Genomic DNA, 12,647 nt, shown 5'->3' with positions numbered 1-12,647 from the left:
TTCTACCTGCAGCTGATTTCCCATTTGGGGCTCTCGGGCTCCCGTGGGGAGCCCGAGAGCCCCAAATGGGAAATCAGCTGCAGGTAGAAACACTACGCGGTTGTGTTTACATGCCGCGTAGTGTTTCTACCTGCAGCTGATTTCCCATTTGGGGCTCTCGGGCTCCCCGTGGGGAGCCCGAGAGCCCCAAATGGGAAATGCTACGTTGTCTGCCTGAATCTGCTTTTCCATTTGGGGCTCTTGGGCTCCCCGGAGCCCGAGAGCCCCAAATGGAAAAGCAGATTCAGGCAGACACAACGAGGTTGTTTTCCGCAACGCCGCGTTGTGTCTGCCTGAATCTGCTTTTCCATTTGGGGCTCTCGGGCTCCCCGGAGCCCGAGAGCCCCAAATGGTAAAGCAGATTCAGGCAGACACAACGCGGTTGTTTTCCGCAACGCCGCGTTACCAGTTTAATGGTATCCACTACAGAATAATTGCTCATTTTACTATAGCCGGTATGATAGCTGAGTGGGTTGAGCGCTCGCTGCTGCAATGTGTGTGTGAGCTGCATGTTCAAATCCCAGGAAGGCCATCTCAGCCTTTCATCTTTCTTAGGTCGATAAATGAGTACCAACACAGGTTGGGTGATATTGTATGCATCTTTGTTCATTAAAAAAGAGCTTCAGCGTAAGTGCTACTCAATAAAATATTATCATTTGGCCTTGGACGTCTTCTTGCATTCACAGTAATTTGACAATACAGATCTATACACACAGATATTAATGATACATATGGTGATCCATTCTGTTATGAAATGTATATCACATTAGTGGACTCATTACAAGCTGGTAAGATAGCTCAGTGGGTTGAGCGCTCGCTGCTGTGATCTGAGAGTGATCTGCAGGTCGCAGGTTCGAATCCCGGCAAAGCCAACTCATCCTTCTGAGGTCGATTAATGAGTACCAATTTTGGCTGGGTGATATTGTATGTAAATATGTGCTCTGTAAAGCGCTTTGCATTAAGGCGCTATATAAATGACATATCATTATCATAACCATATTGTTCAAAGTGTACTTAGAAACAATGCTATTTGATGCCACTTCCTGTATTGTAAAGGGGTGAAAAGTTGTGTTTCATCACTTCCCGGGATTTCACTTTGGGGTGGGGTCAAGTCACATCACTTCGGGTTATGTCATCAGAGGTCAAGGGTCGTTAGGCGAGGTGTGGGCCACTTTTTGAGGAGAGGGGTGGGCCACTTTTCTTTGGGTGTTCGGGCCTATTTCTTGTCCTACTCCGACCCTGCTAGTAGCCCCTCTTAATGTAGCTCTGTTTCTACGATCTAGATCATATTTTAATGTTTTCAAGTGTTCGAAGAAGGTTTGGAACACAGAAAGAAAAATGCTTTGGTGCAGAGGTGTTTAATGATCTAGACATTAACAATTGGGAGTCATTTTGTAATAAGTGTAAGCTGTGTCTCGGAAACTGCCAACAGGAACACTTATGGGCGGCTGGGTCCCTTCCATTCCATTATCTGCTTTTCCAACATGTAGTGCAAAAGAAAAGTGTAAAACCAGGCGAAATTGGTTTGTTTTGTCAGCCTGTTTTGTAAAGAATTGTTAATGCTGTTAACCATTAATGCGTGCCAGACTCTTTTTAAAATGTATTCTTAAGGAATCCCATTTTTAGTAAGTGCTAAAAATAGACCTATTCCATAGGAATCCATTGGGTTTAGCCTGCCATGAAAGTCTGATACTGGCGTAAAACCTGGAGGCATTAGAAGTCCGAGGTGGAAAGCATGGTGGAAATGTCACACATCTGTTGTTCCCCTACATCACCACCAAATGTTTACACAATCCCCTAGAGTATAAAAGTAAGGTGTGAAAAGCTTACTCCTTGGTTTGATACATTACCTTTACACTCTGTGACTGACAAAATAACCTCCTATGTGCCAAACCACCTTTTTTGCTGTGGCATTACTCAACACCGCTGCTGACAGACATGGTAAGCAGAAAATATCCCACAACTCACCTCATTGCTCTCATACCATCCAACATCATCCATTTGTTTGAATTTTTGCGATCGTTTTACTACAAAGTAAATCAGATAACCACTTCCACCCAAGCAAATTAATATGAGAAAATTGGCCAGCAGTCGAAGGAACCTTCTCAAATGAATATTTTCATCCTTTGTATTTTCCTGTTCGTCCACAATGGACTCCTGTGGGTTTGGGAAAAATAAAAGAAGTGTATTATCTTTTGCACTCTTCACATCTTTTCGTGTGAGTTGAAATCATGATTTAAAGACGTGTTTTACTTTGAAAATAATATTATGTTTTTATTGGCATTACTAGACTGTGAGCTATCGCCACTAACGGGGCCTCTTGGCACTATAGCATCAACGTAGCTAGTACATGCATAGAAGTTGTAGAACTATCACATCTGAGATCATGAGGACATTTGCAGACGAAGGTGTACATTTAACAGAACCTGCAAGGTGTCCCGATGTTATTAAAAACCATATTGTCTTCCTGAGATCTTAATCTAAAGGATAAGGGCCTCATTTTACAAAATCACCTACATTTGCACGTTCTTGCAAAAAGGTACCCTGTGTATGCTTTGCATCATTTGCATTTTGATGTGCAAAGAAAGGATTAATAACGTAAAATCACCTTAACCGAATTGTTTACACCATCTATAGAAAGTAGCGCAAATGCTGCCTGCCATTTTCTCGTGGCAGACACCATTCACAATGAACTCCTCTGAAATCTGACTACTTTTATCAGGCGATAAAAACAAGCAGATTATATAGAACTCCAAAAGTTGTATGACAGCATAGCAATGTCACGCTGGCCTAAAACCATGTACTTTGCAAGGCCACAGTGACTATGCATGGTGTAAATGGGACATCTATTCCAAACCCTCACTTTACCTCCAAAAACACGAAAATGTTCAGCAGTGCAAAAAGTAGTTCTAACACATACACGTGTTATTTGGACCACGTTTTCCAGTCTGGGGACTTGGACAATGATTCCCAATGTCTTCCAAAGATTAGGTTCTAAGAGTAATAGAGAGATTAAGTTTAAGATTACTTTTACTTATATATCTCACAGCTTATAACCCAAAGGGGCACCTTGGTTTTTGCAAAATTCTAATAGACCGCAAAAGAGAAAGTTGATTAACAAAACCAAGTACAGAAGTTCAACTTATTTACGGAAAAGGAAGGTTTTCAGCTGATTTCTAAAAAACACAAGTGATCTTCTTTCTTCTGAAGAATATCTGGTGTTGTGTTTAAGAACAGCTCCCACTGACTGCTTTACATTATATTGTGAGAAACAAGGGACCCTTATGGCAGAGGGCAGTATGTAATAGACAGAGGGCTTTCAATTTCAGCAACTGGAATCCAGTGCAGTTCTAGCAACGTTGCCGATGTGCGTGACTTCCTTGGAAGGTTGATCAGAATATTCTGGGTAACACATTCTGCCTCATTATAAGTCAGGCGGTAAGGGGTTAACGGCGCTAGTAAAGGTGCCAATGCCATCAACCCCATACCGCCTGATTACGAGGTCCCCGCGCGGGACCCGCTCTGCACATCTGGTTTTACCAGACGTACGGAGCAGATTCAGCGAGGGGAGGAGGGAGCAAACAACGGGCCGCTCGTAATCGGCCCGTTATTTGCTCCCTCTCCCATTCCCCAGCCCTATGGGGGCTGAAGTGGGAATGGGGAAGGTCCGGGCCCGGGTTCCTGAAGGGAGGAATTACCAGGCCCTCCGAACTCGGAATGGCCCGGTAATTCCCCATTCTGGGAAACCGGACCCGGACCCGATTTTGGCGGCAGCCATGCCGCCAATAGCGGCATGGCTACCGCCAAAGTCGTAATGACGGCCATTGAGTTCTTTGCAGTCTTAAGTATACTCATTGGAAGGACCTAAATAAACTGACTTACCATGTTCAAGGCAGAAAGTTCCAAATGTATTAATTAGATCGACTTGATGACTGAATAAAAACAGAAGTAAGAGTTGCTTTATTTGGCATATTTTGTCAAAACAGATGACAACAACTTGTTAACCTGGTCAGCAAGGGAAACTATGCTGTCAGTGGTGCTGCCTAAGTTTCAGACCTTGGGTGCCATATTTTTTGAGGGACCACTAACAGTTGGCCAGAAGGTTGGGCTTCATTTAACTGAGCTTCGACCACAACTGAGGACTTCTATTTAGTTTGCATTTAATTTTAAATGATTTTGGTCAACTCAGTTGGTTAATGTAAATAAGCCTGTAGAAGATAATAAATCTAATGATGATGGCAACTCATCGAGATATAGTAGAATTTGGGTTTCTACTTCAAATGTGTAGAAAACCCATGGCATAGTTACAAACCCATGCCATAGGTTGATGATCTCAATGAAAGAGCAGTTGGGAGATAGCAGGACCTGGAAGGCCACTGAACATAATTGTAGAATTAGGTGATTCAAATGGATCAACTGATGCTGATTGGAATCTGTTTTGTTGAAGCCTTGTTATCCATGAAACGGCTCAGCCTTTGATGCCGAAACAATGAAATGTCCAGAAGAAATTTCTGGTCAATGGTGCAGACGCAGCAGTGAGATCTAATATCACCAAAATGTAAGACCACCACCATCCACCATCATAATGATGTCAACTATGGAGGTAAAACCAACCTCTGTGCTTTAGACAATAGGAAAACAAGTATTGGCTGGATTTTGTGGGTCAGCATCGTGAGTGGGTTCTGGTTGAAGATTAGGTTTGTTGTCAGGAAACAAGCCCGTCTTTGTGTAACACTCTAAGGATAGTACATACAACTTTAAATGCAGTTCTGGCTTTTACTGGAAACCTATGCAGTGAATGAAAAAACCCAGAGAGCTTAGATTTAAGGTCAGATTCCCAGAGTCATTTCAGCTACAGCATTCTGGACACTACAGCCGTTGGAGTAGGTGAAAGTTGGTCACCAATTAAATGCTATTGGCATAGTCTATGTGGTTAAGACCAGAGATAACAACGTGCACATTGGGAACATTCTCCTAAGTATCATCATTGTTGTTTATCTCGGCCAAGCCATAAAACAAACACATGCATAATACAAAACTCCAAATATCTTTTTTCAAAAAAGCTAAAATATAATAATAAAATGCTGCTCCGATTCATGTAAACAAACGGGAGCGGGGTACGCATACTCCGAGGTGTGCGCGAGGAGTTTCACATGCGATTTGGCTGGCGCAAGCGGGGTATGTGTATTCCGAGGGGTGCATAAGGAATTTTTACAAGCGATTTGGTTGGTGCGAGTGGGTTACGTGTCAGGCATGAAAACATGTGTGCATCTTCACATGCAGTTGTACACCAGGTATCAGAACATATACACCATTGATGTGGAGCACACATGACTGGATTCACATGCAGCATGGTCATGTCCCTGCACATACACATCCATACATGGTCCATGTCAGACATATGTCCAAGCTGCACACACCTGCCACACCTCAACATGCACTGTGTCGAATGAGAATGCATGGACACTTACCGCTCAATTCCAGACGGGTCTGCCTCTCGAGGACCTGGAGGTGAAGCTCTGGGCGAATGCGCTCCATGACCATCATCTGGTTGGTGGTAAGCAAGACCCAGTGCCCCAATGCATCTGCTGCGTCCATGAGGCGCCGGGCCCTCTTGAGGGTCCTGAACTTGAAGTCCTCCCAGCGCTTATGGATGTGTGTGAAGTCGTGGGCTGCCACCCCCTCTGTGTTTATGGCACCCATGATGTCCAACCAGATCCTCTCCCGTCCATCCTTGTCAGCGCGTGCTCGTCTGAAGAAGACATCATAATGCCACAGGACCTGATCCACTAGAATGCCAACTTCTTTTGCAGTGAAGCTGGCAGCCCTCTGCCTCTCTGCCGGGGGGTCGCCACTGGTCCCAGATGGAGTTTGACCAGACATGGCAACCTCCGAGGCAGGTGTGGGTGGGCAACTGGGACCTGGGCTGGGCTGTGGAGCGATGGAACTCCAGTTGCGAGTATTCTGTTCCAGCAGGGGTGGTCACAGCAACTGGACCACTGGCGATGGCTGATGTGCAGGCACCAAATAGCAGGGCACGTTGGCAGCAGGCAGCAGCAGATGGCTCGTAGGAGGCTCACTGGGGTTCTGGGGGGGAGGTAAATGGCCTTCTGTGTGATGTTGTGTGGGCAGCTTGATGCAGAGTGAATCCCCACATGCAAAACCAGCACGTCAGCGTGAGATTGCGTGAAATATGAGGAAAGGCCCTTATCGCGTAAGCGTGCAAGTGACGTTACGCGCACAGGCGTTTCCCTTGGCACAGGTTAAAGGTGATCGCGGGCCAGCAGTTCGCTGTACATGCTTTTCGTGGAGACCAACGTGTGTGTTTACTCCTCTTGTTGTTTCACATGTGATTACTTCACAGCGGATAGAGTTTGTTCTTCATCTTTTGGCGGGGGTGTTGCCTACGTGCACAAGAGCGTGTGTTTTTCTTTTCCATGCAAGACAGACAGTGAGTCGCGCATGCTATTTTTCCCACTGTGGTTCCCCCTGTGCATCGCGTAGCCGTTTTTGAGGTCATAGTAGCCTGCGTGTTCCATGCGTACATGTATTTTGTGTCCCTGGGTGCCACAGTGTATTGCGGGAGGTGTATTCCATGCATGTGGGCTACCAGGGGTTGCGTGCAGGTTTATTATTTTTTGGGTTGCCTAAGCATTGCGTGACCCGTCATTTATCACCAAGGGTCACAGACAGCCTTGCAGGAGCACAGGGGTGCATCTAACATCACCTACACTGCCCCCTTCACACCAATTGCTCAGGAAAATTGTTGGGTGTACCTCCCATTGGCAATATACCATCTGTGCCATGGTTGGGAGGCCACCAAAGGTAGAGGGGAGCAAAGTTGGGCATCATCCCAGTGTTGTGGGTGGTCGGGGACGTGGCTGAGGTGACCAGGGGGTACAGGGAGTCCAGGGTGGCCAGGGTGGCCACAGAGGGGGCAGAGGCAGGGGTGCACCACTGGGGCAGGTTGTCCAGTCACCACCACCTGTGGCTTTGGGAGGTGCAGCTGTTGCATCCGAACGAAGCACCCATATGACCTGACAGTCTGTTACATCTATTGTTATGGGCCCAACGGTAGTGGCAGCTGCAGGTGCAGCTGTGGCGAACACCACCAATCCTTGGGGTGGGCCAGCGCATGCTCCGTTGGAAACTGAGGACTCCCAGGCAGAATTCCAGATGGTCAGGAAACACAGGCCACGTGTGTCCAGGGTTGCTGTGACCGAGGCACACATATCTGGGGCAGTGATGACATCTGCTGCCCCAAGCAGCCAGGTGGTGGTAACTGCATGGGCAGATGCAGCCAACACCACCTCCACTGTGAGTCTGCCAGCCAGGACTGTGTCAGTCACAGACCTTGGCACTCCGGCAGATGTGGCACTGGGTCCTGGCAACAGCACCCAGCAGCCACTGACTCAAGTAAGGCCTTCAGTCATGGTTCCGTCAACCACTCCTTTGGTCCAGTCCACCAGCGCCACTGCCCCTACTGATCAGGGTGACATTGGCCACTCAGGGTCTGTACCAGCGCCCAAGAGGAGAAAGCGTGCTCCTGTGCAAGAGGCTGGGACCCCAGACACAGCTCCGGGCCTCCGGCCCATCGAGGATCAAGCCTTTCAGCAATCAGGAACGGGACTTCCTTGTGGGCTACGTGTCGGCACACGAACGAGATATACTGGTGGGACCACAGTGCTATACTACGCCTGCCCATTGTTGGGTCCACTAGCAGCATATTGCAGATGTGTGAATCCCATGGGATTTCAGGTGTGCACAGCTCAAGACTGCTACAAGCATTGGTATGACCTCTGACGCTGTGAAAAAAAAGCATCCCTCCAATTATGTCATGACTCAGGTGACTGGCAGTGGGCCAGCACCAGAGGAGGATGCACTCACTCATCACAAGAAGATTGCTGCAGAGTTAATTGAGGCAGATCTAATCCATGGAGTAAGAGAGGTGATGGATTATGATGCATCGTCTGGTGAGTGTTGATGCGTGTTTGTCCAGGACATGTGTGTTTGGTTTGTGTGATGTGTTGTGCTTGACTGGCACTACATTCTATTTATACATGGTTGACATGTGTTCGTCATGCAATGCTTCACTGATGAGTGCCTGTTGTGATGCGTGCAGGATATGTGATGCACACAGGGACTGTCCTCCTCACCACACATGCACCCTACTCTCATGCAAGTCACTCGGCTGCCCCTCTGGTACATGTTCTGCTCTCCAACCTTGACTCTAACACTCCCTCTGTCCTCATCTTACTAATGTTGTCCTCTGCTTTTGACATGACAATCATTCCACCAAGCTAAATCGTCTCCATGACAACCTGGTTATCACCGATCAGGCTCTGGCCTGGCTGACCCCTATTCACTCTGATCGACCCTCCCAGGTACAAATTGGTTCCTCCCTCTCTACCTGCGGTGTTCCCCAGGGGTCTAACCTCTCACCCTGGCTTTTCAATCAATACCCAGCAACTCTCGCCTACTGCATTTCCATTTTCCACTCAAATTTCCAGTGCTATGCTGACGACAACCAATTGATTTTCAGGCTTCCCTCAGCCACCTCTTCTTCTTCCCTCATCTCTGACTGCCTAATCGCCATTCAAAATGGTGTGCCGCAAATAATCTTTGTTTAAATGCCAACAAGACTGAGATCCTCCTCATTGGTGCACCCCCTCCATCCTTTTCCCTCACTCTCTGGCCGGCCTCCCTTGGCCCTCCTCCTACCCCTACCGGCGAAGCTAAGAACCTTGGGGTCATCTTTGACTACACGCTTTCCTTCTCCGCACACATCTCTGATGTCTCCAAAAAGTAAAACTTCTTAATGCACCTCCATAAAGGCACTCTTCCTTTCCTCTCCTTCCCACAGAAGCTCCTTGTATCCCAAGCTCTGATTCTGTCGAGGTTGAACTACTGTAACAGCCTATTTCTACATCTACCTTCCTCCACTCTCCGCCCTTTACAACTAATCCAGAACAGGACTGCGAGACTTGTCCTGGACCTCAAGCCCTGGGACCACATCTCTCCTTCTCTAAAATCCCGTCATTGTCTCCCTGTGGTCACAAGGATTACATTTAAAACCTGTTGCATTGTCCACAAGGCTTTCTGGAGCCTGGGTCCTAATTACCCTCAACTATCCCTCCGTAAATACCTCCCCTCTAGAGCCCTTCAATCCTCCTCCTCAAACTCCCTCAGGGTCAGCCATTTTTGAAAGAAACAAGCTGGTGGTCGATGCTTATCTTCTGCGGGGGCCTCCCTCAGGAACTGCCTACCTGCCACCTTGAAACTTGAGGAGAACCATCTATGGTTCCGGAAGCTCCTCAAGAACTTGCTCTTTGCCTCTGCCATCGCCCCTCTTCTGCCCCGCTGATCTGCTTTCTCTCTCAGCAATGCTGCACCTGGCCACCTTTTGCCCTTCAGGCCCAGATACCTGCTCACTCTGTCACCCTCCTGCACTGCCGCCTGGCTACCCCTAGCACTGGGGCCTGTATCTGTACCCATACAGCACCCCCACTCTTCTTCTGCACTTATCAGATACTCCCTTTCTGACTAACCTTGGCCACTCACAGGCTTCACTTCCACTGTTTTGGGTCACCATATTTATTTATTAATTTACTTATTTATCTTGTCTTCTTTTATGCCCTGCACTCTCCAATTTGTCCCCCTCCCATGCACTTGTGCATTCTCAATGCCACTGGGCCTAGTAAGATAATTGTTTTTGTTTTCTTCCCTGTTCCCCTCCCTTTGTCTGGTCGTATTCTGAAACACCTTTGTATGAGCGGGATATGAATAAATTATCATATCATATCATATATCATGTTCCTGCTCACTCACATGTCTGCATGTAGCCTGTAGTGTTGTTGCACTCAGCACTTGGCCTATCTAATCACAGGACTGCCATGTATGTGTGGACAGCCTGCAAGGTGGTCCTCCTCACGGGCACCCTTCCTTGACTCTCAAACCCCCTGCAGATCAATTTCAAGATGACACTGGTGATGTTGGACTGCTGCAATTGCCTGCTCCCTGTTCCTGTGTAAATGCACACTTCCCTCTGCAAACCTGCAAAACATGTACTGTGGTGTACATCCTTTATCCATGGTGCAGTGTGTCTAACTCAGACTGTGCAGATAGCAGTGGCTCCCCGTGGACATGAGTGCTCATTCATGTCCATGTGCATTACATGTATGCCCCTATGGGTCCTTGATAGGCTGATCATCGTGATATGTCTCCAAGATTATTTAAGTGTCATGGTATTTCGTCATCCATTCGATGCTCACTCTGGGTCAGTCTCTCATCACTCACAAGTTTAGGGTCTCCTCGTCTGTGTCGTGCACAGGCCTCACCCTGTTACAGGCCCCCTGTCTCTGTTCAACTGGTGTTGTGGATTCTGCATGCATGGGTGTGCTACTGATGGTTCCTCATGTGTCCTGCTTAATGTCCACTTCTCATCTGCTGTAGTGTCATTTGACTGACGAGATGCAATTGACGCATGCCAACACTGTCTGCCAATGCACCGTTCTCTGGTCTACCTTTCATTGATTTGCACTGCCTACCTGCAATTGTCCAAAGGGCGGGGGGATTCATAGTATCCATGCAACCCAGTGCATGCACTTTGCACATGATGGCTGCACTTGACCTTACACTGCCGTCATGTTAAGAGATTGACATCACTACATTTGTGTTAATGTTGGAAGTTGAGGCGGTACACATGCACTGCACTGCACCTAACCAGTTCTGAACTATGTTCCGGCCTTCAACATGCCTATGCAATGCTGCTATGTCAAAGTGACCTGGCATGTATGTTCCCATGTTCATCCCTTCACTGTATTGAAACACACTAGCGTAGGTGCATCCTGTGACACATGTACTCTGTATTGGTGATGGTTGTTGAGTGCTGCATGTCAACGTGCATATTACATGTGTCATGGTGTGTTTGGTTTCACTTGCAGCTGTGGCTATTTGGTCGTTCCGCCATGCTTATGCTACATGCCATCTCTTTTTTGCCATCTCTCATTTCTGCCTTGGATCTGTGCCTGCCAGAGTTTGTGTGTGATGCAGGTGATATGCAACATGCAGTACATGTGTAGGCTTCACATTTAACACACATCAATTTCTAATTTCGGGATACCCTTGCATTGCAATGCCACTGGATGCATGTCAGAGTTTGAGTTGTCTGTGACATGTGTGCTTCATGTGTTGGCTGTCGATGTTGTGATGTCTATCTGTTTGGTATGTGCTGCTGACATGTCTGCTCATGTTTCTTTTGTTTACGTTCCAGGAGATGAGGCACTGGAGGCAGATGATCAGGATTTGATTCCAGACACGGTGGTGGGTTTACGTCACCAACCTAGCACCAGTGGTGGTGGTAGGGTGGTAGACCACGAAAACCCATTCTTGCTCAGGCCATCGTGTCCAAGGCTGACTGTGAATCAAGCTCTGATGGACTCTCTGACCACAATGTTGAATTGGATGTGCATCATGACGTGCCGTCGCTGATGAGTGATCCTGCAGTGGATGATCTTCTGTCCATGACACCTGCAATGAGGGTAGTGCCCTCCAGGGGCCAGGCAGTGTTGGAATGTCCGCCTGTGGTGGTTACGGGTGCACGGTTACACTCCACACCAGTTGCTCATGTTCCTGGGGCATCAGGTCGATGGAGGGATGCAGTCCTGCAGCCATGGGCAGTGCCAACCCAGTAAGGACCACGGCTCCTTGGGCCCATCAGGTGTAGTGTCCGGCAACGTGGTGGTCGTGCGCCACCGGGGACAACTGAGTGGGAGCATGCCATAGCACAGCAACTGGGGGGAGCAGTTGAGATGATGGCTCAAGGCATGGAAAGTGTGGCCCGTTCCATCCTCACCCCTGAGAGGCAGGTGGAGCTCCAGCAGAAGGAAATGCGGTCCATGTGCCGCTCACTCAGGCTGGGCATGGCAGCCTCCGGGTGTGCTCATGATGACCCAGAGGACGCGATCAGAAGAGAGGATGGAGCAGCTTGAAAACACCATCTCGGCTGAACTCTGTGCAAGTCGGGAGGTGGTCCGTATGTCATGTGAGGCCATGCAGCCAGATCTCCCTCATACATGTGAGACTTTGCAGGAGGAAGCACCTGTATCACGTGATGTGCTTCTTGCAGACCTATGTGCCATAGCCATGCAGGACCGGGCTTACCAGACCCGCATGCTTGCTGCTGTGGAGGGGCTTGCTGCGGATAGGCGTGGTCACCTATTTACATTGAGGGTGACGATGACTTATCTCTCACACAGGTCAGGCCGTGCAGGTCTTGAGCCCTTGGAGGATTTTCTTTTTAACATCAACACATGTGGGTGTTGAGGTGCACCCTGTACCAGCCACCCCCCCTCGACCCCTGGGTACCCTCCACCACCCCCTGGGACATATGTGGGCATTTTTTTATTTTGTTTTATTTTAGTTTAAACTATTTATAAACTGCCATGTTTTATTTTTGTTTTCTATTATTGTTTGTCTATTGTGCATTCATGTGACAGTGTGGTGCTTTGTGGCATTTGAAAGCATCGACTTTGTGTTCCAGCTGGGCCCATACAGGCTTGTCTCATGTATGTGTTTGTGGCTTGGGGTATGGACACATATACCACTCC

At 48.0% G+C, this 12,647-nt stretch overlaps 1 protein-coding gene across 1 annotated transcript in view; it reads right to left on the bottom strand.

Moving 5' to 3' along the window:
* The window catches only part of LOC138510277 (transmembrane channel-like protein 2-A), a 1,079,160-nt gene that overhangs the window by 651,369 nt on the left and 415,144 nt on the right, over nt 1–12,647 (bottom strand). The window contains exon 11 of the mRNA XM_069625812.1: nt 2,008–2,196. Within this exon, the coding sequence (XP_069481913.1) occupies nt 2,008–2,196 (189 nt within the window). The remainder of the gene's footprint in view (nt 1–2,007; nt 2,197–12,647) is intronic.

The sequence above is a fragment of the Ambystoma mexicanum genome, chromosome 6p (assembly GCF_040938575.1).
Source record: "Ambystoma mexicanum isolate Mex_15411 chromosome 6p, UKY_AmexF1_1, whole genome shotgun sequence".
Lineage (NCBI taxonomy): Eukaryota > Metazoa > Chordata > Amphibia > Caudata > Ambystomatidae > Ambystoma > Ambystoma mexicanum.
Note: the sequence above shows the minus strand (reverse complement) of the source record. Positions and strands in the feature narration are given on the sequence as shown.